General features: G+C 51.9%; 1 protein-coding gene across 10 annotated transcripts; it reads left to right on the top strand.

The window, feature by feature from the left end:
- On the top strand, nt 1-27989 carry LOC124480038 (rho GTPase-activating protein 23-like). 10 transcript variants are annotated; one of them, XM_047039056.1, is made up of 25 exons: nt 417-459; nt 1677-2301; nt 6913-7116; nt 9100-9124; nt 9494-9586; nt 10399-10477; nt 10859-10919; nt 12534-14169; nt 17674-17829; nt 18429-18540; nt 18662-18701; nt 18813-18995; nt 19349-19654; nt 19774-19835; nt 19948-20063; nt 20183-20301; nt 20627-20779; nt 20927-21005; nt 21128-21201; nt 21335-21424; nt 21571-21696; nt 21811-21852; nt 21999-22092; nt 23490-23521; nt 23629-27989. In XM_047039056.1, the coding sequence occupies exons 2-25, from the start codon at nt 2080-2082 to the stop codon at nt 25075-25077; spliced, it is 5553 nt and encodes a 1850-aa protein (XP_046895012.1). In that variant the 5' UTR covers nt 417-459; nt 1677-2079; the 3' UTR covers nt 25078-27989. The 10 variants fall into 10 exon arrangements, with proteins under 10 accessions (XP_046895017.1, XP_046895012.1, XP_046895013.1 ...); XM_047039061.1 differs by lacking the exon at nt 1677-2301 and having other exon boundaries at nt 1-459; XM_047039057.1 differs by lacking the exon at nt 417-459 and having other exon boundaries at nt 1378-2301; nt 10859-10913.

Below are 27989 nucleotides of genomic sequence, written 5' to 3'. Positions count from 1 at the left end.
AGACTCAACAGAACCCCCACATCTCACAGCCTACGGACTTTATGAGATCCTAATTACACACCCTAGTGTATTTATACTCATGTGTGACTCAATAGCTTGTGTGGTGTGTGTGTGTGTCTGTGTGAATTAAGGAAACTTTGTCTTGTCGAACTTTGTTTTGAGATTTTTTTTCATCTCAATGAACTAAATTCATTTGGAAGTGGATCGTTTTGCGTGGAAAGGGCCTACGATATTCAACCGTTTTCCAGCCTGGGAGTGTCTGAAGTGTCCCCGGTGTGGAGCCGGTGTGCCTGGCTCGTGTTGGAGCTTGCCCTGGCGTGTGGCAGGTGGAACCAGTCTAACGTCCTCACTACAGGATGTCAAAGTGGAAAGGAGCAGGAACAGGATGAGAAGGGAGCCTCACTCACCATGGTCACCTGCCTACCTCTCTCACACAAACTCTGGAGCCACGGCTGTTTGGTGAGAATTCCGTCGTGTGTGTGTGGCTCTGTCCCCATGTGCGTTTCTCGGAGTGATGATTTAGAGTGAGTGTGTGGGTGGGTGGGTGTTTAAGTGTCTTTGTGTGTGTCGCTGATTACACCTTGCTGTCTAACGGCAGCTGCTTTTTCTGTACTGCTTGTGGAAGCGTTGTGTGCGAGGTTTCTGTTACTCTCTGTATCCTTACAGCCATTCTTACTCATTCTATTTTCATTCAGTTTTTCCATTTGGTCTGACCTAACTACATCCTCTTTTTAATTTTTCCTTTATTTGTCAGTTAGATGAGAGAGAGAGAGAGAGAGAGAGAGAGAGAGAGAGAGAGAGAGAGAGGGGGGGGGGGGGGGGGGGGGGAGAGAGAACCGGGACAGCGGTGAGCCTGTGTTTGCTTTTGTCTTTGTGTTTGAAATCAGACTCTTTTGTTGTTCTCTGATTGGAGGGGGAGTGTCTGGGGTGGCTTTGTGGAGTCGAGGTCAGGGATCATAGTCGTGTCACTGCTTCTCTGTCCCCCTCACACATGCACACGTGCCACCCAACTCCCTCTATACACACACACACACACACAGACACACGCATGACATCAGAGCTACATTGGATTGACCTCATCACCTGCCTGCGGGACGACTCTGAAGGCAGAGCCTCGACGAGCCGGTCAAGACTGTCCTGTGATCCCAGAGCTGAGTCCGGTTTGGAGTGACAGACTGGAAAAATGGAGGAATGATGGATCCTGTCGGTTCGGAATGAAGAGGAGCGAAAGGGAACACAGAGAAAAGATAGAGAGGTTGACCAAGTTGAATTTCAACAGGTGAAGCCAGACAGGAAGTAAAAGGCTTAAAAAGGAGGGAGCTGAGAGAGAGGGGAGAGAAAAAGAGAAAGAGAGAGAGAAAGAGAAAGAGAGAGGGACATAGTTGGCAGGAGAGAGACAGAGGGAGGGCAGGAAAGAGAGCGAGAGAGAGAGAAAGGGAGGAGAGAAGGAGGATCCAGCCCTCTAACTGTGACGGTGGTTGGTGTTTGGGGGGGTTGACAGAGCGGCTTTGTGAGGGGAACATCGCTGGACGCTCTCACTGACAGTTGTTCTGTCCGTCAGTCAGTCTGCCAGGCGGGCACTGTGTCTGTCTGTCGGTTTGTAGTGAAACTAGCCTACCTCTGTTCCACTGGCAGAACCACACACACACACACACACTGTGCCATCTGCCACCCAGGTCTTTCCGCTCCTTCCTCTGCTCCTGGAAGGGTTAGCCCCTTGGAGTGTGCGTGCGCCTGGGAGATCCCATTCCTCAGGCTTTTCTGTCCTCCGAGGTGGAACTTTTGTGGGATTCAAATCACGGACACCCCCCCTGGCCGCGGGCCAGAGTGCGGACGGAGCAGAGCACAGCGGCTGGAAGGAGGCTGATGTGATCGAGAGCTGTCGTCACCCAAGGAGGGTCTCGGAGCTCGGTGGGACTCAGGAGGGTGACAGTAGATGAGCTGCAAGGACACCTGCGTCATTTCTAGGAGCCTCGTCTGGGTACCTCGGCAGCCCTCGTCTCAGGCCGCCGGCTCTCCATCTCATGGACGTGTTTGTGGGCGGGGGCTTGTCCAGTGTTGGGTGAACTCTGTGCCCCGATGCCCGCAGCCATGCTCCCGTCCCCCGCGCCAGCGCGCTCAGAGTGGTGCTTCCAGAACGCAGTGGGGGTGGACTGCAGCTCCCCTGAGCCCCGCTGCATCTGGCTGGCCGTGCTCCGTGGAGCCCAAGCCCCCAGGGCCTCACCCTCACCCCCCGCCATGCCAGCCCGCCGCGGGCACGCTCATCTCAGCAGGGGCCAGCAGTGCTTCCTCCAGCCCAGGGTAAGGACGGTTCTTTTTCAGTCCCTGGTGGACTGTCAGAGGCCGGGGAACAGGAGGCCCCCGCAGGTCAAACTGACTCGGTCTAGCTTGTGTGCGGTACAGTGTCAGTTCAGCTTTTCTTTACACCAAGACGCAAACCTGTGAACAGCTTTGTTTTTTGGGGGGGGTTTGTTATTGCGTTTCTCTGGGTCAGTGCTATGTGGGTTGTGAGACTAAGGCTCTTATCAAGAGGGGACTGTTTTGGCTGTAGCTCTGTGGGTATGTGTGGCATATTGACTGTTTCTGCCCTGAAGCGGTTTCTAATTAGTGAGTAAAGACAGATGAAGGGGGGTTGTTAAGAACCACTTTGAGAGGGGGGGGGGATCTGGGACTCTGTCCTCCAGGGAAGCAGAATTTAGAGCATCTCATTTTCACGCTTGCTTGTGTGTGTGTGTGTGTGTGTGTGTGTGTGTGTGTGTGTGTGTGTGTGTGTGTGTGTAAGAGAGCATGTCTATGTGTGTACACATGTGCCACACACAGTATATCGTTTCTCTTTTGGTCTCATTCTTCCCCTTGTTCTACATCTCCCACAGTCACACACTTGAAATGCCAGTGTGGAATTTGGGGATGAACAAGCTACAGTAGATACACACAGCTGGTGCAAATACACACTGTTTAGCAGTCAGGGTTGAGAGTGTGCGTGAGTAAACTTCTGCAGCCCTGAATTCCGACCTTTATTCAGCTGTGCAGATGATTTCAACAATGCTAATGATGCGTGATGTGTGTGTGTGATGACATCATGATCTTGCTGCAAGCAGTTGTGTCCACATGCTTTCTGATTGGCTAATTGGATTAGGCTAATTATTTTTCTGTGTGAGACTCTTGGATGATGTGATTCAGCGTTAAGACAGCCTTGGTTGGTGTCTGGGGATGTACTGTCATAGCTAATGTCAAGTGTTTGGTTGGTTGGTTGGGTTGGGGGGAAACTGTGCTCTCTATTGGTGCTCAAGTGGAAAACCCAGTTTAACCGACATGTCGTAATCAACTGCTAGTTTCTCTGACAGAAAGGTTGGACAGGTTTTGAACGTACACACACACACACGTTTACACACACACACACACACCGTGAATCAGTTGGTTATGTAAATGGTATTTGGAGCCTTTTGTCAAGTCCTCTTCTGTTTGTCCTTGAACACTAGCGTGTGTGTTACTGTGTCTGCAGCTGGATGTGTCATGGAGCAGCAGGTGAAGGTGAAGGCAGGTGGAGGCAGCAGCAGTAGGTTCAGATGACTGGCCTCTGGAACAGAATGTTGTTAGATTTGGAAAAAAGGAAATAGTATGTCCATGGTGATGCTGGGTCGGGTATACAGTATTAAAACACATCTCGCTCTGTCTCTCTCTCTGTCTCTCTCTGTCTCTGTCTCTCTCTCTCTTGCTAACTCTCTCTGTCTCTCTCTCTCTGTCTCTCTCTGTCTCTCTCTCTCTGTCTCTCTCTCTCTTGCTAACTCTCTCACTTTCACCGTTTCTCTTTTTGTTATTATACACTTCCTTAACACCCCCCCCTCTCTCTCTCTCTTGCTCTCTATCTCTCTATCTCTCTTTGGTTTGTCTCGGGCCCAGAGCTGTGTGCAGTGGGAGCAGACAGGGGAGATCTAAATTAAAGCCTGTCAGCATTTGCAAACTCTCTAAAGCTCCACTTTTCAAACGGGTTGCAGTTCTCAGCTGTTTGAAAGAGCATTGTTCTCTCTGTGGGCCCTGACAGGTCGGACATTCCTCCCCCCTCAGTTTGTCCCTCTCTCTATGGCAGATAGGGTGAAGGTAAATGACGGTGCCTGCCTCATCGCTTAATCATTGCCCGACAGTTGGAACCTCTAGACAATATGAATGTTTAGAGTTTAGACCCCGTTCCATATACGTCCCTCTGCTCTCTCAGTCCTCTCAAGGCTCTCAAATTGAGATGTGGATGTCACGAGGCAGCTGTCTGAGCCTCCCACAACTCTGGGAACAAAATTATCAAGTCTGTGAATGACTTGAAATATGATGTGGGCGTAGGGCTTTCTGTAGGGTTCCATATGGTTTTTAATGGGCCTTTTCATACTGAACGGGAGCCTGTGGATGCATTCACTCAAGGCATGCATGTGTTCGGGCGCCATATTGTCTGAATGGTAATCGTCAGTTAAATCATGATGACTTACGAAAGCATTCATGTGAGCTTCGTTCTCGAACCAAGCACAGGCTGGAGGACTCCGCTCTGAAAGGCCAGCAGTAAATGCCAAAAGCCTCCCGCAGGTTGGATAGCCTCAGAAAGAGAGGTTTCCCCGTCTGTGTCTGAAGGCCTGGGTTAGTCTCCGTTGAAAATTAAGTTTAGACCGTAATCTACTACAGTTTTCCGAGAGCATTTCTGGGTCAACAAAACATTTCCTCTGTGTGGGTCACACCGAGTATGGTGGGGAGTTAATTATTGATTTAACTAACTAGCTCAGATGCATGCAGATACATGTATTAAGGATGGGCCAGAGACAATTCAGTGTGTGTGTTTGTGAAGCGAGAGGGGGGGGGGGGGTTACTGATTGTAGAGAACATCCAAGCGCCCCACACGGCCCACACGTCTGGAGGACAGACGGGTGGGAAACAGAGCTGAGCCCTGGCTCCTTGTGTTTGGAGTAATCACAGGGTTTGGTATTCCCAGTGCTGGGAGGGGCCATGCGGTCGAAACCAGCGTGCTGGAGCCTGTCCCTGGCCTCGCTGGGCTCTTCGCCCCCCCTCCTCCTCTCACTCTTTCCCTCTCTCCGTCGCTGCCTCTCGCCCGCTCCTCACCCCCCCCCCCGTCCTCTCCTCGACTCCTCTGTGTGGGTTTCAACACGTCTAGAGGCTCGGCCGCTCCCCCTGAGGAATGTAGGCTTCAGTCCTCCAATGCCTCTTTATCATCTTTCGGTCTTTCCTCTTTCTTTTCTTGCGCTCTCTCTTTCCAGTGTCTGCCCACACGGCCTTTTATTCCTGAAATGTTTTCCCTTTGCGCTGTCCTCCTCGTTTTAATCCGCCTCTACCATCCTCTCGTCTTTGGGGACATTGTGCGGGGATTTGGGGTTATTGTGAAGTGAAGCGTTGAGGGCCAGGTTACATCATCTGAGCTATACAGGGATCTAGAGCGCAGCACAGTGAGAGGATGTGTAGTAAAAGTCAACCCATCTGGATTACCGAGCGAGGAATGTGTGTGGAGATGGAGAACGGAGGGATGGAATGGAAGAGAGTCGAGCAAAGAAAAGAATCGAAGGAAAGAGAGAGGAGAGCGCTATTGTGGAAGCTTAGTGGAAACCCTTGCTGGAGAGAGGGGTGCTCCCTTCATATTCAGTTATTTATAGGTGCTCCTAATGGCTGGTTATCCCTCCCTGTTGCGATTCCCACACTTCCTGCCTTCAGCCTGCCACTTCCTGTTGTTGTGCTGGTGTACGGACTCGCGAGGTCAGCGTGTGTGGTGGGGGGGGGAAGGCGCACAGGAAGTGAAGTGTAGGGTGTGCATGAAGGCGTTACTGCCAGCTGTGGGGCAGCCATGTTCACCTCTGACCCATTAGCATTAAAACCATATGCATACACACATGCCATCTCGTACGAAAAACACTCCAATACAAACACGCATCTTCTCTCTCACAAACTCCCAGGAGAGAGACAGAAAGAAAGTGTGTTTGAGGAGCAGCCGTTCCACATTCACCAGGAATCTGTTTATTTTCCTGCCGTATGACAAATAGTCATTTCACCAAACAGTTCAGTCACTCCAAGGTTCCCGTGAGACAGAGGCCCTCCCCCCAGCCTGTTTGGTCAGGTGGTGCTGTCTGAGTGACAGATGTGGGTCGTTATGGCGACACGAGGGTGATAGTTCTGGTGTGTGTCCGTCAGGTGAGCTGTTTGCCGAGGCCCTGCATTACACTATGCTCTCTGACCAAGAAAAAGAGAGACAAAAAGGTGAAAAAGAGAGGGAGAGAGAAAGAAAGAAAAAAGAATGAGAGAAAGAAAGAATGACTGAATGGAAATGTAATCTCATCCCTTAGAATCCGCCTCATATCAGACTGGTAGACCCGTCCTTTGTGTTGCAGTCCAGGGTGACATGACCAAGGTCAGTCCTGAGTGGTTGCATGTGCCCATATAATTGGGTTGACTTCCGTCTTCGGCATTCCTAAGCGTTTCTCCCCAAGGACCCTCCTCCAGCCCCTTGTTCCGTCTAGACGTGGGGCTTTCCTGACACCGGACCCCCAGATCAGAACTTTTATGGGCCATTGTTGAGGTTGTGGAGGTGGCCATGGCTGTGCCCTTTGTCCCAGAAAGAGACTCTGGTGGCGGGGTAGTGGATGCCTATTCCTCATCAACCAGGGCATTCCAGTAACGAATGAAACACGGAGCATTAGCCCTGGTCCTTTGGTCCGTTTCCTGTTCCTTTCAAGTCCACGGTTTGAACACATAGCTCTACTCTTTCCTCCATATAAGAGAGGTTATGAAACCAAACATTCCTAAAGGACACATCCATACTTGCAATTGAGGGTTGAAGAACGGGTTGAGCAATATTAACATTCTTATGTATGACGACGTCATGACTTGTTGACCTGAGTCCAACGGCTGTTCCTCTCTCCTTGTTCACAGGCTAAAGGGCGGAGAGATGGGCTCTCCTCGGCCAGTGACAACCCTCGCCCAGCGCTGGTGGGCGGGCCGGGCGGGGAGGGCGTCAGCGTGGGGTGGCATGGGCCTCGGACCCTGCTCCTCCACAAGAACTCCCAGGGCTTCGGCTTCACGCTGCGCCACTTCATCGTCTACCCGCCAGAGTCTGCCCTGCACACCAGCCTCAAGGTGAGTCCACCAATCACAGACCTGGGACCCAGGGACTGGGCCTATTGAAACGCAGTCGGAGTAAAGATTCAGCCAATGAGTGGGCAAAGGGGCAAAGGGGTACATGATGTTAGCTCGGTCTCATCCACATGCGTCATCACAGAGCTGATGCACCAAAATGGCTGCCTGAGGGAACACAAACAGAACTAGTTTCACTGGTTCTGATTAAAAATGAATACTTACCCTATCAGAACACAGAGGAATAAAGATACAGCAAATGAGAGCACAAAGGGGCAAAGTCGTGTATGAGGTCGAGCGAATCGTACGGCGGCAGGAGGCCCTAAAGCTCATCAGCCATCAGGAGAATATAGAGGTAAACAGTTAGACAAACGAGTCGTAGCCAATTTAAGACAAAGGACTGGCCGGGCCAAGCCAATTGCCGTGTTGCAGGAGACGTGTGAGCCAATGAGATCAAGGCTATCGAGCAAGCCTGAGGACAGTTCTGGGAAGACAGCACTGAAGAAAACGTTAAAGAAGAATGCACAGCTTTTTCAGGGTTTCTAGAGTGTCTCGTTCTGACCAGAGGGCTGTGCTGCCTTTACAATTAGCTCAGAGGAAGTGGTGCTCTTCCCTACGGCTGCTGAGAATCACAGATACTCTCTTCAATAGTTCTCTTTCAACTGTGGATGGTTCTACATTTTTGTTATTTTGAGGTGTGGGGGCGGAGCTACAGATGTGAAATTTGGAGATGACGGCTGGGGTTGGTAAGGGGCTAAAACAAGGCCCTATTATTACCCCCTCACCCTGCCCCCACTGGCCTCACCCCACCTCACCCCAGCAGCTGCAGCAAGGACACAGACTCAATAGGCTCTGTTGTCACAGCCTAGTACCACTCACTGACTGCCTGGTTGTACCAGGACCAGACAGGACAATGGGCCCACTACGACCCTGGCCCCGTGCCTCTGTCTCTGCCTCCACTGCCCCCACTGCCTCTGTCCAGGCCTGAGCCCCACATGGTGGGACAGTCTAACAGTCTCCTTATCGTGGTAAAACCGAAATGGTCTTCCCCAGTGTATCAACACGAAGGCAAGGATCCTGAGTGCAGCGACTCTCTGATCAAAGCTGAGGGCTTGCGAAGAGTGCCTAAGAGAAACAGCAAGATGCAGAAATAAGCACAGTCCATTCTCCCCACTTTTTCACCCCCCCCCCCCCGTCCATCTCGTCACTTCAACACATCCACAGACCCTCGTCCGGATGTGTCCAGACAGGGGCGTTTGGCCGGGGAGCATCCCTGGTTCCTGTCCCTATTTTGGGGGTGCACACCTCCCTTTCTCTGGCCTTAAACCCCCACCATTGTCTAGAGAGTGAGGAATGAGCCCACTCAGCGCAGCCTAAAGCCAGCCAGCAGCCTGCCCACCCTGCCCCTCACCCCAAACTGTCCACTCAGCGCAGCCTAAAGCCAGCCAGCAGCCTGCCCACCCTGGCCCTCACCCCAAACTGTCCACTCAGCTCAGCATATGTGGATATACGCGTGTGTGTGTGTGTGTCTCTAACCTGTGTGCCTAATCCGTACCAGCCCTGTCAACTACCTCCAGTGAACGTCCAGCCCACTGCTCAGTGCTGGCCTCGTGTGTCGAGTCCGGGAACTGCATGCGTTTGCCTGCATCCATGACATCATCCGCTAGGAGACAGCCCAACCTGAAAGGCAGCCTCAGTGTTGTGTGTACAAACATCCAGAGACACATACAAACTGGAACAGGCCTGCCTGTGACGGTGGGCTGGAATTTCAGTGAAGTCATTGAAATGCCAGGAGGTACTGAGGCACACTGCATGGTTGCAATTCCAAACCTCCTGCACATGCACAGATCCCATGTGTTGTAGAGAGAGGGGAAGACAAGAGCTGTGGTATCCTAGGATGCGAGCAGCCAACCAGTTCCTCCACCGTAACGCGACATAACACACTCCCACAACTCTTTTCTGATTCAGTTTTCTTTGTCTTTGCAGGATGAGGAGAATGGGAATGGAAAAGGTAAACTACCCCCCCCCCCCACACACACACATACACACACACACCCCTCTCTCCCTCAGTAAACACCAGCACCATCTCTGGAGGGTAGCTTCCCAGTGATGTCATCCCAGGCCCTCCAGAGTCCCCCCTCAGGTTGCTCTGCAGCCACACTGCTCCCCCTGCAGGACTGAACACAGCACTGCACCCAGTCTGCACACATACAGTACACTAGACAGTTCGTAGTCATGGTGTACGGAAAGGGAGGGAATTCAAACTGTTTAGGGTTGTTGCTCCACCAAGCTACATATATTTCCAGCGCTAGTATGTTTTTTATTTCATTCCAGATATTGCAAGAGTGACTTAATCATGCGTGTGTTCTATGTTACGCAGGCTATCCAAGAAGTCGCCTGGAGCCTATGGACACCATATTCGTCAAGAATGTGAGAGAGAGAGGTCCTGCTCACCAAGCTGGTTTGTGCACGGGTAAGGGAAATGATGTGTGTGTGTGTGTGTGAGAAAGAGAGGGAAAAAGAGACAGAGAGAGACAGGGAAACACTGTAGTCATGCTGATTTGCAATGAAAATGACCTGGAGGAGTCACATGACCTGGAGGAGTCACATGACGCTACAGACATAGAATCGCAGACAAGATCACACCCCAGGCTAGATCAGTACGCAATAACAGTAAAAAAAATATATATTATGCTATAACAAGTGATGGAGTTAGACTGATAGTCTGACAGATAGAGATTTGGATGAATTTCCTTTTGTGTCTTGCTGGCAAAGCCTGGCTGCATTCCACTCCTGGCAGCTAAAGTCAAACTAAACCAGAACTCCTCACAAAGAAACGCTATGCCAGGCACAGATAACAGCAAAACCCCTCCACAATAATACAACCCAGTAACATACTCAACTCTCGTCCTCAGACTTCTTTAACACAGAAACTCACAGATTGTCTAAATGATCCATCTCCCACGCCCTGCCCCCTTCTCCCCCCTCTCCAACAACCTTCCTGCCTCTCTCCCAGGATCCCCCCACATACACACACCTTCTCCCAACAGGAAGTGTGTGTGTCTGGGGGTCTCTCTGCCCTGCCCGGCCTCCACGACTCTGGCCTGTTTCACCAGGATATCCCTTTGCTAGAGGCCTGTCTGGGGGGGGGGGGGGGGTGAGGGTCACAGGGGTCAGACAGGGTGTGTGTGTGTGCGGGGGGGGGGGGAGGAGGGAGCTGTAGAGAGTGTGTGTAGGGTGTTTTTCCTCACGGCTGCCTTTGTGCGTGTGTGGTGTGTGTCGTAGGGGATCGGCTGGTAAAGGTGAATGGGGAGAGTGTTCTGGGGAAGACGTACTCCCAGGTTATCGCCCTCATCCAGAACAGGTAAGAGCTGTCAGTCTGTATGCAAGGGGGATTAGGTGCTGCGCGTCTGGTTTTAACAACGCAATGTGGTGTCCATGCGTGGTGTGTGTGTGTATGTGTGTGTGTGGACATGATGTTTCTGTGTTTTCTGCTCACAATGATAATAGTCTTAGAGAGTGTACATATATACATTCACCAGTCTGACTATATGATGTCAGGGTCAACAAAGAAGGTCGGTAATATGACCCGTTATCCAAACAAAGTGCTGCTATTCAAAACCACGTCGAATCATATGGCTACATTTTTTTAAATTAATTATACCTGTCTTTTCTAATCTTTCAATGCTTTTCTTCTGTAGTGTATTGGCTCTCTGTATAACTCTGTATGACCTGTCTTCCTCAGTGACAGTGTGTTGGAGCTTTCAATAATGCCAAAAGATGAAGACGTGTTACAGCTGGTAAGTGTGAGTATAAGATTTCTCACACACTTTCAGCACACGCGCGTGCACACCAACTTACACACACACACACACACACAAAAGACCATCCCTCCCTTTCTTTCTAAACAGATTAACTCTGATTCAAATATGACCGGAGGGCTGCTTGCTAGTGTGCCTTTAGGTTACAACACACCAGTTCACGTCATTATCAGCTGTTTTGAGTGTCATTTGAAAAGCAGCTACATGCCATCCCATTAACACCCACACACAGCCAGTCCTTGAAACGCTCTCCAGCTCGCTCACATGATCAGGCATGTCAAGTATGCCGGCCCTTCCCCCTTGACAGAAGGAGCTACGGACCCAGTGGGATTCCCACAGTGGACTGGTATACACCAGCCTGCTTCACCTTATCACTCATGCCATCCTTCCCCTTATCCCCGTACCCACACGTCTGTCTGCATGCCCCGCCCCTCACTGCTACGCCTGCATCAGCAGCATTCCAGGGATGACATCATCAACTCGACGCCCCCTTTCCACCCTGCCACAGGGTGGAGTGAGCGAGAGAGGGAGGGAATGAGGGAGGAGAGAGGGAGTTTTGGAAGGGTTGGGCTGGTTTAGGTACGGCACACACAGCAAAGGGCAATACAAGGACAGAGAAGGATTGCCGACATTGGAAACACAACAGAGGGAAAGGAGTGGAAAGAGGTGGAGATACAACCACAAGAGGTTTGAAGAAACGGAGAGAGAGAGAGAGAGAGAGAGAGAGAGAGAGAGAGAGAGAGAGAGAGAGAGAGAGAGAGAGGGGGGAAAAAGAGAGGGTGAGAGCGTGAGAGAGAGGGGTGAATCCTAGCAACAGCAGTAGGCGGTGTTGAAGGTAAACAGACTGTTGATTCGAGGAGTCCTCTCTCCTCTTCCTCTCCTCTCTGTGTGAGGAGCAGCCTGAAAGAGGAACCCTGAGTCAGTACACTAAGCCTAGGCTCTGAGGTAAAAACCCCTCAACACTTCTCAGTTCTGTGAATGTACCGGAGATCTCCTTCTTGAGAAGGGAGTTTGTGGTTCAACGCTCTGTTGTATCCAGTGTTTGGTCACGTACAACTGCATGATCTAGCTTTACGTACCTTTCGATGTAGTTCTGCTGTGGATATAGCCTTTTAGTATGTCGTCTATAGTCTTTAGTATGGTTAAGATTGTAGCCTTTTTTGTTGTTGTTGCTGGGGTGTATATGCACATGTCTTTATGTCAAACATTGCCGCAGGCCTGTTCAGTTGCTGCTGGTTGCTGTGTTGAGAATGTGGCTTAAGGCATGTGCTAAGTTGAGCTTGTGGCTAGCTAGCCAGCTAGCGAGCTAGCTGTTTGTGTTGGGAACACAGGCCCCAGGGACAGACTGTGGCAGAGGGAGGCAGTGAGCCGAGCACAAACGAGTCCAGGTTGGTGCCTGTTTGTCCAAAATGGTAGCAGAGAGTTCTCGCTTCCGCCATGTTTTCTTTGTTACGGCTCAAATCTAGTCACAGCCTCATTGATCTGACCACGGCCTCTCCGCTCACCCCTCCCTGTCTCCACAGCCGCCCCTACAGGCCCCTCACCTGCTCCCTGCTGGCCTGGCTGTCTCTGACCTCACACTGTTTCCCCTCCTCACAGGCATACTCCCAGGATGCCTACCTGAGGGGCAACGACCCTTACACAGGGGGGGCCCAGAATCTTCCGGTTCCGCCACCCCTCTGCTACCCACGCGGCAAGTCCCAGCCTCCCTCCGGGGGGGCAGCCCCCATGGGTCAGAACCAGCTGGATAACTGGAGCCGCTGGGCGGGTTCCTCCAGCCCCTCGTCCCCCCTGGACAACCGCTCGGCCGTGGGCAGCCCGGCCAGCTGGCAGGAAGGACGAGCCGGGGAGCCGGGGGGCGTGGGTCACAGCAGCCCCGCCCACCGCACCGAGGAGATCCAATACGGTATGACCGGGCAGCAGCCGATGGGTCAGACCAGGGGCCGCTCGTACTCCTCGTCCTCGTCCTCGGGAGGTCCCCTCTCCAGCCCGCTCCACGTCCACTACGCCAACCACAACACTGCCGCCGCCACGGCCACCTCGTCGCAGGGCCAGCCTCGCATGTCCAGCCAGGTGTGGGCCAGCAGCCCTCCGCAGCCCAGCCACAGCCGCGGCCATCGCTGCCAACAGGCCCTGTCGGACTGGTACTACAGCCAGGTGCCGGAGCAGTCTGTCCGCAGCATGCCTCCGCGCCACCGCAGCTACTCTCAGGACCGTCTGGGGGAAACGGGCGGCGGGCGACACCCCCAGCGGCCGGGCGGCTGGCCCCACAGCGCCTCCCAGGACACTCTGCTGCTCCTGCAGCAGGCTGGCCCCCATGGGGACCATTACTGGACCTATGGGGAGTGGGAGGGGGCTCCGCCCCAAGGGCATCCCGCCTACGGACGGGCCCGCTCAGAGAACCAGCTGGTCCAATACGACCGCTACGGACGATCGCTGGAGATGCTGGACAGGGAGGCGTCTGGGCTGGTGTCTCCCCGCTACGAGAGGCCTGCCTGGCTACCGCAGGCCCCACAGCCCCCCCCTAGGACTGAGGCCTACCAGAGGCAGGGTAACCAATACGGGGTCACACAGGCCCCCTCAGTGAGCCGGCATTCACAGTCTCACCACAAACACCCCCACCCCCACACACAGCCCCACCCCCAGCACCAGCCCCAGCCTCAGCAGACAGCTCCACAGAGCCGACGGCTGCCCACCGGCCAGAGCATGGACGACCAGCCTGTGGGCTACCGTAGCTACAGCCCCTCCTTCTACCGCAAGACGGGGAGAATAATGCAGCAGGCTCACTCCTTCAGGGACCCCTCCTACTCGGGCCCCCACCTCAACTGGGCACCGACCCCTAAAACCAGCCCCCCGGACGCCGCCCCTGCCACGACCCTGGTCTCCTCCACGGCGGCCCCGCTGGCCTCCGCAACCCCCGAGCCTCTGGACAGGGCCTACCGGCCCACCAACCACGAGAGGGGCGCCGTGGAGGGCCAGGCAGAGGTGGTGGCACAGATCCAAGAGGTGGTGCTGAGACAAAAGCCCCCCACCGGGCGGAGGAACGCCCACGCCATGCGCCACCCTCACTACGCCCTGCCGGTGGACGCCATGGAGCCCTCGGTGTTCCCCTTGGAACCCCTAAGCACAGCACCCGCCCCCCGCTCCGTGGGCGAGCCTGCCCCACGGCGAACCAATGGCAACCTGGCGCCCCTGCCTGTTGAGGACGACTCCCTGGCCTCCATACCCTTCATAGGTAAACGCCTCGCCTCTCTACCACCCCCCCCCCCCCCTTTTTACTTCACACGCTCCCTTCATCTCAACCTGCAGATGCCACTGATTCTGCTTGCGCTTGAGTTACTAATGTGCTCTCTACCTGTCTGGGTGAGTGTGGATGTTGTGAATGCGAAGCCCCAGACATAATTAGGAAAGATGGGGGACCTAGACAATGACGATAACCTGTCTCTCGGTGTCTTTCATTTCCTGTCTGTGGAGGCTCGAGGCCTCATCTCTTTCAGTGTCTGTGTGTGTGTGTGTGTGTGTGTGTGTCTGTGTGTGTGTGTTGGGCAAAACTGGTACTTCCCGGTTTGAGTAGTGTTTGATTGTATCATAACTTTTGTAACTTCGCTGATCCAGCACAGATCACCTGGCCCTTTAGAGGAAATGAGGTGCGGTTTGACTTCCTGTGTCGGTGTGTGTCCTTCCAGAAGAATTTGATAAGGACTTGAGGCGTTCTTGGTCCTATGAATGAATTCCACGTCTGTTTCAGTTGAAGGATTAACTCAAATTCAATTGAATTGAATAACTGGCAGCATTCCTGAGTCAGCTAAGATTGACAGCCTCATATTTGCCATCGTTTTTATGCCTGTGTGTATAAGCCCCTGTCTGTGGACGTGTTTGGGTGTATGAATGTGTACAGTATGTGTTTTTTTCAGAAGAGGCATCTGTAGTCATGTCCATGCATGTTCACTCTGCTCTATGCCCGAAAGCATACCAGCGACTGGGGAAGATCACTACTGCCTGCTGCTACATTACTCTACAGCTGAACATCCAGATGCTGTGTAGTCAAACCACAGGCAAAACCTCCCCTCAGTCTGTCCCTGGCGGACACGCCCACTCCCAGTCCAGGCAAAACAACCCAGCAGCCAAGCACATTAGAGCTACTGTAGTTGTTGAAAACATCTTGAATCCTAATAATAATCCTGTAAATAACCTTGTCAGATGACCAGGCCATGCTAAAAACGGAGAGATCTTTTTTTTTATGAAGGGAACAAACCAGGAAGCAGGAAAACATTCTTGCTTCTCCACGTCTGCTCAGAGCAGCAAAAGCAAACCGAGACTATTTAGTCCGGAAAACGAGCTGGGACACGTTGCATGAGCAGAGACTGAAACTACTCTGGCTTGTTTCTCCCACACAGAGAGAGAGAGTGACTCTCCAACAGGCGAGTTGATCCGATCTGGTCTGTTTGGGCGCGTGTCTTGATAGGGCGCTGCTGTCCTCTTTGTCTGTCAAGCTCAGACATCTGTGAGACAGACATATGCGTTTGATAAGCTGGTGAATCCTGGTCCTGCAGGAAACCTGTTCTCGTGGATTTGAGGACGTCCTCTAGTCCTGTTCGATGGGCATGACTTCACGATGTTCTCCTCTCATCTGGCACAGGGTCGATAGTTGGAGATAGAGGACGAAGGGAAATGAAGAAAATTGCATGGTTGTTAACCTCCTTTAGAGGAGCCTGAGATGTCGAGGTTATGCCAGTGGGGCACAGGAAGGGGGCCCACAGCGTCATCCTCCACCCACCCCAGGCAGTACACTCTGTGCCCCTGCCTTCAATGCTGCCTTTTTCACCACCGGGCAATGCGGGGGCTCTCTACGAGTTAGACCCTCCTCGCAACAGACGCAAAGCAGTCAGCAAGAACAGACCTGGATCTGGCCTCGTCAGTCTCCCCTCGTCTCTGTGTCTGTCTCGGTCTGAGGGCTAAGTGTCTCACAGAGAGAAAGTGAAGTGTCTGTGAGCGTGCTGGCCTGGCCTGGCCTGGCCTGGGCTGGCCTGGGCTGGTGGAGGGGATATAGCTGTCCCTGGCAGGCCTGTCTGGAGCCTGTGAGCTCACGCTCTGGCCTCTTTTGGCTCTGTTAATGATGGCCTTTGTTAAACCCACAGCACTGCTATTTCTGGGCCACGCTGTAAACAGGCAGATTCCACATCCTAGATTGGGAATGTTTCCGCCTTTATCCCCTCTGCTACTCCTTCTGCCGGCCCGGCCGAGCTCGTGAGACAGGAGCCAGGAGAGAGAGGAGAAAGGAGACTTTGAGAGAAAGAGACTCACAAAAGAGAAATGGAGAGAATGGGCAAGCAGAGAGGAGCAGAGGAAGTCCGTGCTGTCTGAGGGGGGGGGGGGAATGCATGGTCTGACTTGGAGAGGTAAGCCACCTGATGGAAAGGAAGGAGAAGGAGGAAGGAGAAAGGGAGACTTGCTGGAGATACTTAAACACTGTTCTGTTGAATAAAGAGAGTTTTATTGCAAGAGCGAATGCAGGTCTCTAGGGTATGTTTGAGTGAAGCTTTAAGCCTTTGACTCACGTCGAGACCTGTGAGTGAGGCAAGCAAGGCTGTGCTGCCCTCTGTTGTCTTGTGAAAATGCAGACAAGGCTGTAGGGATGTAGCCTTGGTTACTGCCTGCTCTAGAACCACTGTTCAAAATGACAGGACATTCTCTGCTCTCTATATGCAAATGCTGGGCTGGTCTCAAACCAGTATGTGTATGGGTGTGTGTGTGTGTTTGTGTCCTTGTCTATTGCTCTGAAGTTTCACATCCTTTTGTTATTGATAATCGAGGTTGACTTTCCTGCAGTTGTTTTTGATTTGGTTGACCACTTTGTTGTCAAAACATTCTCTCTTATTAGGCAAAAAAGCGTGTCATTCTTTGTTAAATATTTGGATATTTATTTTAGGTATTAATAGAAACATAATGCTAATCCCAGAGAACGCACTCAATTCTGTTAAAGAACTGAAACCTTGTGTCATTACCTGTTGAAAAGCATTTCTACTTCCTATATGAAGAACGTTCTCATGGACACAGAAGAGACAGGTATTGAATCAGAGATTGTCTAGACTTTATCTGTATATGCCTTTTTCTGATCTTTATTCCCTAGGCTACAGCTTTGTCCGTGCAATGCCTCTGTGTGGTTTGATGACTGTTTTGTTCGATAATACAGCTTTTCTTCTACAAACAGTAGCGTCTTGTTCTACCGTGGCCATTATTCAGTACATTACTATACAGGAAGCCCCAGACACAGGAAATGTCCTCAACTTTGAGGCCATGTGAATGTGGTTTGAGAGAGCTGTGAAAAGGCTATGTTTTCTCATCTATTCATGGGGAACACTAGCTTAGTGCATCTGTCCTCTGTGGTAATCCAGTGGTACCTCATCAATCGCCCCCCCAACCCCTTAAAACCTCCGCTCCTTGACTTCCAACCCTCTCTCTTCATATAACCCTTCCCCTCTTTCCTCGACCCTGAGCTTCCCTCTTTGCCTCCCTATTGACTCCCTTTACCTACCCCCTCTCCCGACTCCTCCCCATCCCTGCCTCTCCTCCTCTCCCTCCTCTCCTCTCCTCCTCTCCCTCCCTCCTCTCCTCCTCTCCCTCCCTCCTCTCCTCCTCTCCCTCCTCTCCTCCTCTCCTCCTCTCCCTCCCTCCTCTCCTCCTCTCCTCTCCCTCCCTGCCTCTCCTCCTCTCCCTCCCTCCGTCCGTCCTCCAACAGACGAGCCGACCAGCCCCAGCGCTGACCTGCGTGCCCGCCACGTGCCCGCCTCCTCCGTGGTGTCCAGCGGCATGAGCTCAGCGCCCGCCGGTATCACCAGCCCCGCCTCCCCCACCTTCACCTTCCCCCTCACAAGGCTCTTCTCACACGACTGCAGTGAGTGACCCCCCCCCCCCCTCCCACCCAGGGCCAGCCCCGGCCCTCTTGCATGCAGCCATGCCAGAATCCTACTCCAGTGTCTCTGGTTCCCCGTTCAGATGTCAGGTATGCCCTCTGTCTGCTTCTCAGACAGACTAATATACCCCCAACAGTACCCGTCTCTCAATGTATTTCTTTTTTTATTGCATGGTCTGGTTAAGTGCATGCCTGTTTAAAAGTAAGGATACAGCCTACCTTGTGTAGAGAGTATCTAGTGTCATTTCGGTGGTTTCGGACTAGTGCATGGACGAGTCTAGCGAAGCCCTTCTAAACCTGCGTGACAGGTCACACCTGCATGACTGTTGTGAGCAAAGTGACCCGGGGGTGAATTACCATCACCCACCCACCCGTGCCTACCTCCACCTCCATCATCCAACCACCACCCTCACCTCTTCCTCCCTAACCAACCCCCCCCCTCCCCCTTACCCTCCCCTGCTACTAACCCAACACCCCCTAACATCCACTCTAGTGACTGGCATTACATCTCCATTTTCTATTTCTCTTTCGCTCTCCTTCTCTATCTACCTCTCTTGCTCGTTCGTTCTCTCGCTGAGCAGGCAGTATTAAATCCAGTCGTCGTTCCTCCTATCTTCTAGCCGTCACCACGGAACGCTCCAAGTCATGTGACGAAGGACTGAACAGCTTCAGAGACGAAGGGCGGGTGTTCTCGTGAGTACCAGCGGGGGGGGGGAGGGGGGAGAGGCATCACAATGACACGTATGTTCATTCACAAGTATTTACGATGACGATTTCTTCACCATTTAATTCATCGCATCATCGTGTTCTGTAGGAGGCTACCAAAAAGAGTGAAGAGTTTCTTCGCGGATGGGGTGAGTGTTCCGTCTGATAACGTTAGCTGTGTCGCTGCATAGACGACAGGACGTGCTGTGGATCTGAGAGCTCGGCCTAATGTCAGTGGTGTGTGTGTGTGTTTGTTTCAGTCTCTGGACAGCCTGGGGGCAGCAGAGGAGGCGCGCTCCAAACGTCACTCCACTTCGGAGCTGGGCAGCATCAGCTACAGTGACGTGCGGAGGGAGGGCTGGCTGCACTACAAGCAGATCCTCACCGAGAAGGGCAAGGTAGGAGGAGGAACCTGCAGGGAGGAGGGGGAGGAGAAGGGCAAGGTAGGAGGAGGAACCTGCAGGGGGGAGGAGGGGAGAAATGTGGAGGAGCAGGAGGAATCCAATCACCTCGATCAATTTCCTTCCTCTGTCCCTCTCTGATACGACTGTATCTGTCTCTCTGTCTCTCTCTCTCTCTCTCTCTCTCTCTCTCTTTCTCTCTCTCTCTCTCTCTCTCTCTCTCTCTCTCGCTCTCTGCCTGTCTCTCTCTCTCTGTCTCGCTCTTCGTCTCTCTGCCTCTCTCTCGCTCTCTCTCTCTCTCTCTCTCTCTCTCTCTCTCTCTCTCTCTCTCTCTCTCTCTCTCTCTCTCTCTGTCTCTCTCTCTCTGTCTCTCTCTCTCTCCTCTGGCGTTACAGAAGGTGGGCAGCGGCATGCGTCCCTGGAAGAGGGTCTTCTCGGTGCTGCGCTCCCATTCGCTGTTCCTTTACAAGGACAAGCGGGAGGCGGTCCTGCGCGGGGCCACCCTGGGCGGGGCCGAGGACGAGCAGCCAATCAGCATCCGGGGCTGCCTGGTTGACATAGCGTACAGCGAGACCAAGCGCAAGCACGCCCTGCGACTGACCACACAGGACTTCTGCGAGTACCTGCTGCAGGCGGACGACCGGGAGGACATGCTGGACTGGATCAAGGTCATCAGGGAGAACAGCAAGACCGACAACGAGGTGAGGCCAAACCCCCGGCGCCCAGAGCCCAGCCTCCATCTCAGTGACACCTCTAGCCTAGCACCTCGTAGCAGTGTGAACGCCGGCTGATTCCTCAGTGGGTTTGTTTGTGTTTTCAGGAGCTTGGCTTCTCCAGACAGGCACTGATCAGTAAGAAGCTGAATGACTACAGGAAACACAGGTGAGGCACGCGAGACTCGCGCAACTGAACGGGGGGAAAATGGCCCCCTTGTTGTGCAGTTTGGTACGATCTGCGAGGTGTGCTTGATGCGTTCCTCTGTCTCCCCCTGCAGTCCAACAGGCAGCAAACCCGATTCCTCCCCGAGGGTACCCCGCATGAAGCCTCCCTTCCTGGCCAAAATGGAGACGGCAGCAGGTGCGCCACGCTCACCCAAATCTGAGGGCAAAGGTCAGTGTGACTAACAGGGACCGAAACCAGGGTATCAAGTCTCAAACCTTTACCACGGTAACAGTCTGATCTGGCCGTCGGTCCTGAGAGTGTCCTTCTGTCTGTCTGGCTTTCCACAGATGAGAGCAGCCCCCCTAAATCTCCCTGGGGGATAAACATCATGAAGAAGACCAAGAAGTCTGGGCCCAAGGCTTTCGGGGTGAGGTTAGAGGACTGCCAGCCAGCTGTCAAAAACAAGGTTTGTGAAACCCTCAACCCTGTCCTCATATTAACTGCCATTGTGCTAACATTTACATTTAGTCATTTAGCAGACGCTCTCATCCAGAGCGACTTACAGTAAGTACAGGCACATTCCCCCGAGGCAAGTAGGGTGAAGTGCCTTGCCCAAGGACACAACGTCTTTTTGCATGGCCGGGAATTGAACCGGCAACCTACTGATTAATAGCCCGACTCCCTAACCGCTCAGCCACCGGACACCCAGAGGCATCCAGTTGTTATCTACAGTTTACTGCACAGTAGTGTGTCTGTGTGTGGGACTTACCTGTGTGTTTTGGTTTTGTCAGTTCATCCCTATGATTGTGGAGATCTGCTGTGGGTTGGTGGAGGACATGGGCCTGGAGTACACAGGTATCTACAGGGTCCCAGGGAACAACGCCATGGTCTCCAGCCTGCAGGACCAGCTCAACAAGGGGCTTGACATCAACCCTGCAGAGGAGGTGATACAGCAGAGACACATACAGTACCAGTCAAAAGTTACATGGACATAAACAAACACATAAATACAAACACACACACACAGAAGCTACCTATGTCTTTAAACGAGTCTCAGTCAGAAAGTAACTTTGCCTCCAATCTCTGAACAGAAATGGCAGGACCTGAACGTGGTCAGCAGCTTGCTCAAGTCCTTCTTCCGGAAGCTTCCAGAGCCTCTCTTCACGGACGGTCAGTTTGTTGTCGGCATGACAACAAGACAATCTCCTTTTCTATAGTCAAAGTTGTGACCAAGATACACCAATTCGAATCTTTTCCATTTGTCAACAATATCATTTCTTATTTCTTTACAGACAAGTATAATGACTTCATCGAAGCCAACCGGATGGAAAATACAGGAGACAGGTTGAAAACCATGAAGAAATTGGTATGTGTAGCGTTTGTGTGCGTGCGTCCCTCTGGACAGTACCCGTCGGTTGACATTTAACATGCCAGGGTTTGGCAGGTTTCACTCCAGCCAGCTGTTCAGTTGTTGTTGACGTGTTGTCTCCCTCCCCCAGATACGTGACCTGCCAGACTATTACTACCACACTCTCAAGTTCTTAGTCGGCCACCTGAAGACTGTAGCAGACAGCGCAGACAAGAACAAGGTATGGAATGCTGTGTGTGTGTGTGTGTGTGTGTGACTCAGTACGCGTGTGTGTCTGTAGGTATTCATTCGAGGGGGGGGGGTCCCCTGTGGTCCCCTGTGGTTCCTTGTGGTTCCGAGCTGACTGAGGTGTCACTGTGTGTGCAGATGGAGCCTCGTAACCTGGCTCTGGTCTTTGGTCCCACCCTGGTCAGGACGTCTGAGGACAACATGACTGACATGGTCACACACATGCCTGACCGATACAAGATCGTAGAGACGCTCATCCAACACGTGAGTCACTCTCGCCGCGTGCCTGTGCACACACACACACACAAACACACCCGCATCCACACTAACCTTCCGGTATCCAATATGAATCTTGTTTCCTTTCCTTATCTCCTCCAGCACGCCTGGTTTTTCAGCGAAGAGGTGGACAAGGATGAGAAGGTATGCCTTCGCTGTCTGTGACACATGGCTACTGATAACGTTCCTCAAACAGCTGGGGAGTAGATTGTATATGTTGCCTGTGGGTTATGACGAGACGTTGTGCTATGTGGTGCACACATATTCAAATCCCTGGGTTCCTTTTTTAGACGCCAGTTGACACGGAGGACCTGCAGCCGGCCCCCAACATCGACCACCTGCTCTCCAACATCGGCAGAACAGGTCTGCTGGGGGAGGCCTCAGGTGAGCTCGGCCCCCCCGCCTCTGCCCCACATGCACCAATCACAACCTGCATCCTGACAATGACAGCCTGTGCAAGCCAATCCGTGTCCTTGCTGTGATGTAATTGTTCTGGCCTCACACTTATTGACAGCGACACAGTTTAAACTGTCGGCTGGATTGAAATCGGTGTGATGGAAACATGAAACTTTTGTTTCCACTTCTGATTTCATGATTATTCTTCTGCATGTCTCTCCTCTATGCTGACCTTTATTCTCTTCCTTATCACTTATCTTTCCCTTGTTTCTCTGTACATCTCTGCTTCCCTCTCTTAGCTGAGCCTGGGGAGCAGCCGCTGCGGTAGGATGGGATATCCCCTGGCAATATGTGTGTGTGTGTGTGTGTGTGCGTCAGAGGGACATTTGTGTGAGCGTACGCCTTTCGGGTGTGTTCGTGTCTCTGCGGCCCGTGGATGCCCCCCCCCCCCCCGCTCCCTCTCCCCCCCCCCCCCCCCGCTCCCTCCCGCTCCCTCCCCCCCCCCCCCCCCCCCCCCGCTCCCTCTCAGTGTCAGACTGACTAAAGCAGGGCGTGGCCGCGCAGCTCCCAGTCTTAACAAACGCTTTGGCGGATGACTGACTTCCTTTGATTACTGGTAAAGCTGTCGTGTTTGACACTCTGTCACTGAGAGAGAGAAAGCCCTCCACAGTGGTCTGTCTGCCCTCGTGTCTAGCCCACCTGCTCCACTCATCCTCTATTGAACCTCTCATCCACTGCTCAGGCTGTATTTGTGTGTGTGTGTGTGTATATGTGTGTGTGAGAGAGTTTGTGAGTCTCTCTCTCTCTATGTTTGTCTAATTATCTATCGTATAGACTAAATGAAAGAGAGCGAATGATTCCAAGAGCATCTTGAGTATAAGGTTATTGAAGACTTGACTCTGTCTCTTTTTCTGCCTTGTCTCCTACCAATGCTTATTTTACTGGGTATGTCATCAGTGTTTGCCATGATGTCATCAGTGTTTGCCCATGATGTCATCAGTGTGTGCTGTTGATTCCTTAATGCTGTTTCTCCCCACCTTGGCCTAAGACCCTGAACACATGCCATTCACTGTGATTTCCACTGTGACAATCAGGGGTTGACCACACTCCTCTCTGTGTTCATGATGTGTGAATGGTGTCTATCCCCGGGGGGTAGGTGAGGGTTAGTTGGTGGGGCACGGGGCATGGAGACTTGTCTGCACAACTGTAAAACCAAACCCAATGGCTTAAGCCCTTCAAAACAGTCAACATTACAAACAATAGTTGTTGTAGGACCAGCTCCATTCTCTAAAACTAGCCCTCTCTCCCCCTCCACTGCCCTGCTGTATGAGTGTCCTCGGAGTGGACATGTGTGTCTGATGTCTCACTGTCTTCTCTCTTTGCAGACTCAACCAACAGTGACTCAGCTAAATCCAAGGTAAGTCCTCTTGAGGAGAAATCAACACGGTGAAGCGCAGTGGCCGTCATTTGGACTGTAGCCGTAGTGAGTTTGCAGTTCGTGACCTTCGTTTTCCCCTCTCTCAGGGGTCGTGGGGGACGAAGCGGGATCTCACTGCCAAGGACTTCCTGACCCTGTCCATCATGTCTGCAGTGACCGGACGCAAGCGCAGGAAAGGCCACAATGGCCGCCCCCTAGGGAGCAGCACGGACGATGACTCTGAGCATGAGCCAATCAAAGCCAGCCACCTGGGGGAGGAGGGGATAGAAGAGGCGGAGGTAGTAAGAGGAGATATAGCTCCTCGGGCAGTGGGAGAGGAGGATGAGGAAGAGGAAGAGGAGGAGGAGGAAGATAGAGTGAGAGGGCAGGAGGAGGTAGAGAACATGTCGGCGGCTCCCAGCAGGCCTTGCGGTGAGAAGGTAGAGACGGGGCAGCCGGTGATACTGCTCCCTGAGGAAGAGGAGGTGAGGGCAGGGGTCAAAGGTCGGCCGTGGGGGCCGGAGGACGCGCGCTCCATCGTGTCCGGCTACTCCACCCTCTCCACCCTGGGGCGGAGCCTGGCATCGGAGGGGCGCGGCGACGACGCCGACGACGAGCAGAGCGAGCTTGTGAGTGAGACGGACAACGAGAGTGGCTTCGCTTCGCGCTCCCTCACCCAAGAGAGGCCGGAGAAACACCCGCCAGTGGCCACCCAATCACAGCCCCCCGCAGCCCCGCGCAGCTTCCTGTACACACACTGCAAACCCCCTGCGGTTACCCCCCCGCCCCAGCCCGTCACCCCCACACCCTCCACACACACTCAGAACCTGGGGGAGAAGAGCGATGGAGGGGCGCGGTCCAGCACCCCCTCCTCCTCCTCTTTCTCCTCCTCCTCCACCACCCACAGACTGCACCCCCGGCCCTCGTTCAATTCCCACAAGCTGATCCAGTGTGACACGCTAGCCAGGAAAAAAAGCAAGGGGGAGAAGGCCAAGGCTCGCTCCCTGGACCTGTTAGAGCTGGCTGGGCCTTTGGCTGAGAGGGAGGGGGCCGGGACAGGAACGCCGGGGCCCCAGGGGGGGCAGAGTCGGTCGTCCAGAACCAACCCATCCTCAGGCAGCAGTCAGGAGAGCCTGCGTCCGGTCCGGCCCAAGGCAGCCCTACCACCCAGCGAGGCTGCTTCCTTCACGCCCAGTGGCCAGGGCCAAGGCCAGGGACGGGGCTCTCTGGCAGACCAGGTGCGGGCACGCCTCCTGGGCTCGGCCGACGACCTGCGCAGCGTGGGGCTCCGGAAGCCGCTCTCTCCAGAGACTCGCAGGAAGAGGAGGGCATGGCGCAGACACACTGTCGTGGTCTCTCCCACAGAGACAGGAGAGAAGAGACACCCTCTAGCCACCAGCGAGTTCCCACTGTCCCCTGCCGCTCCTAACCAGGCCAAAGCGCAGGGCGCTCCTAGAGACCCCCAAGGACGGGAGCCAGGGGAGCCTCTGGCCCTCAGCCAGGAGTCTGCATCCACGCGCCGTGCACCCGCCTCCAGATTCCACCAGTACCTATAGCAGGGAGGAGCCAGAAGGCCCGGCCCAACCATCCCCCCTCACCTGAGTCTCCCTGGTCCCTGCCCTGAGGCTGGAGATGCTGTCTCAGATGGGGTCAGAGACCCTGGCTCCAGGTCGGGGGGCTGTCGACCAGAAGAGCCACGTTCAGCCACTGTGGGCCCTGTCACAGGACTGAGAACAGCCTCTGATCTCGTGTCAAGACTCCTTTCTGTCTGATCAGCTCCATTTGCATGGCAATGGGCATTCCAGTTATGCCAAAGCTTTTATTGTTTTATTTGTGTGTTTTATAGATAATACAATGGGTCACATAGAGACACAGACAGACCTCATCACATATGTTACAGTCAAGAGCTCTTACGTCATGTTTTTATGGATACTCTGGTCTGGCCTGATTTGGCTCATTTCCTGTTGGACAGAGGAAGTGGGCTGTCCCATCACTGTATCCAGGGAGAGGCCTGTGAAACCAAACCTTCCTAGGGTTGCTTGTGACAGGCTCTAGACAGCTACACTTCTGCTTTGTTTCCACGGTGATGACTAGGCTTAAAACCACATTAGGCTCACACGGACTCACACTTTTGCGATATGCAAGATTCTGAGATATGACATCATCATTTAGAACGGCCAAATGTAACATCATGTAAGTTTTGCGACATCTCAGATTTGAGGGAGGCGATTTAGCAAATTGTTGCATAATATACATACTGATACACACACACACACAGTGGTCTGTAACTTAGCTCTCACTGTTAATATGTTCATCTGTTCGTCTCGATGTGCGTGTTTGTCTGACAATGCCCGTGATAGTGTCCGCGCGTGCTGGTGTTTAAACTATTTTGTAACATTTGTACAAAGCCTTGTTAAGTTAACCTTGTAAATATATATATACACATATATATATATTGCATTATTGTGTTTGTTTTTACTTTTTCAGTTTCTTTTTTATGGTTTACAAAAGTGCACCCCAAAAGTGCATCATTTCTTTCAAGAGTACTTGAAATGTTTCCCTTAATATATGCTTTTTGTTTTATATACAGTATATATTATATATATTTTTTGTATGAAAATACTAAGTACTTTTATTGTGGTTCAGCCTCGCTGGTGTAACTGTTAAAAAGAAACAAGATCAAACTTAAACACAACTACAAACCTGTTCCTTGTTTCTCTATTTCCCCTATGACTCATTTCTCTTCTATGCAGACATCCAACATTTCACCACAAGGTGTAGATCGATAGCTCTTTTTTCCTGTGGTTCTAGATGGCTTCCTGCCTTTGGAGTAGGCCATCTGCTCTACATAGTAGCCTACTATTCCACCTTGCTTGGAAACTACCTTGCTCTCCAATGCATTTATTTGACACCTTTTCATGGTGTTTGCCACGCACACTTTGCCCTGTTTGAGAGCAAACAAGGTTTCATGGTTGTGGTTCATTTCTACATATGAAAAGCAGATGTTTATGAGATTGGATTGAATGCATGTTTTCACTGATTATTCTGTCCCTTTACAGATCAAGGTATTCAGTTAACTGGAAGACAAACGTATGATATTTGCAACTCTAAATATGCTATACAGTGTCAGAAAAAGGTTATTCTCTCTTCTATTCCATATTGCTTGGTTTTTAATAGAACATGTATACGTGTGTAAATGAACACAAACTTTTTCAAATAACTTTTCTCACTCTAGATGAGCTGTTCCAATGGGACTACGCATTGGTGTAGTCAACTTAACTTTCTGGAGGAATAATTTGGTTACATTTGTGAAGAATAGAAACAGTGCTATACAGCATGTTAAGAATAGTTGGCATTGCCATGTTGTTGTATAATACTTTTCTTAAGGATAGAATTAAAGGAAGAGGGGTATTTCAGCCACAGAAATAACAGACACAAATCAAACTTAAAAGTCGGTTCCTGACTGTTAGGTACTTGGACTTCTGATCTCATGCTGTGGTCATGTGCTGACCATGGTCAGGTTCCTTCTGCCCATCAACAAGCCGAAACCATTTCGCAGTTGAAAGGTTGTTTTTATTTCTGCATCGATTTCTCCTCACCCAAAACAGTAGTTTGACCAAACCATTTCATTTAACTTCATTGTAGTATGATTACCTCAACTTTTACCTTACAAGTGCCTAATTTCTGGAATATGTTGGTGTTCTGCCCTGCCAGGTCATGGCCAGACTGCTCTCTGTCCTCCCTTAAACTGTCTCTATTCCAGTTTCAAAGTCTCTCACAAATGTTGTTGCTGTTTTAACATCTAACCCAAAAATGTGTATAGTTCATACAAGCAGACTGTGAGGGTCTATTCAAAGCACACTCTTGCCAAGGACACTTCTATGCACTCTCTGCCTTTACTAGGTATTAACAACGAGTAACTGGTGCTGCGAGGAGAAAGAAAGCAACAATCTCTCACTTGCTTTTCTTACAAAGAGGTCTTCTCTTTTGCCTGCAGTGTTTTCTGTGGTTATGGTACATCTCTGGATCCCTCCTCATGGGTAACATTAGGCAACACCAGGAGAGGAGACAATGGTACCATTCATCTGCATCTGATTACCTTTGATGAACTGTTTGAACTGAAACTGTCAGTCTGAGTGAGAGACGAGGTTGAGCTGGAGCTAGCTGCCCATGCCTTTATCATGAGGACAAATACATTAAGACTCAGACAACAATTAATGTATCTTAGCTGTCCGATTCTTGAAATGTGACTTACCTGATATGTTTTGTTTTCATGTCTAATAATCTAGTGTACATATTGTCTGTATATGTAACATATTGTATTGTGTAAATTTTGAATTGCTTTAAGTAAAGTATCTAATAAGAAAATTGCCTTACTAAAGGTTATTCATCTAAGACTACTTTGTTTAATGAGTCTGTGCTTGAAAGCAAAGTGATATGGTGTAAATAAACAGAACCGTTTAAGATT

The sequence above is a fragment of the Hypomesus transpacificus genome, chromosome 17, assembly GCF_021917145.1.
Source record: "Hypomesus transpacificus isolate Combined female chromosome 17, fHypTra1, whole genome shotgun sequence".
NCBI lineage: Eukaryota > Metazoa > Chordata > Actinopteri > Osmeriformes > Osmeridae > Hypomesus > Hypomesus transpacificus.
Note: the sequence above shows the minus strand (reverse complement) of the source record. Positions and strands in the feature narration are given on the sequence as shown.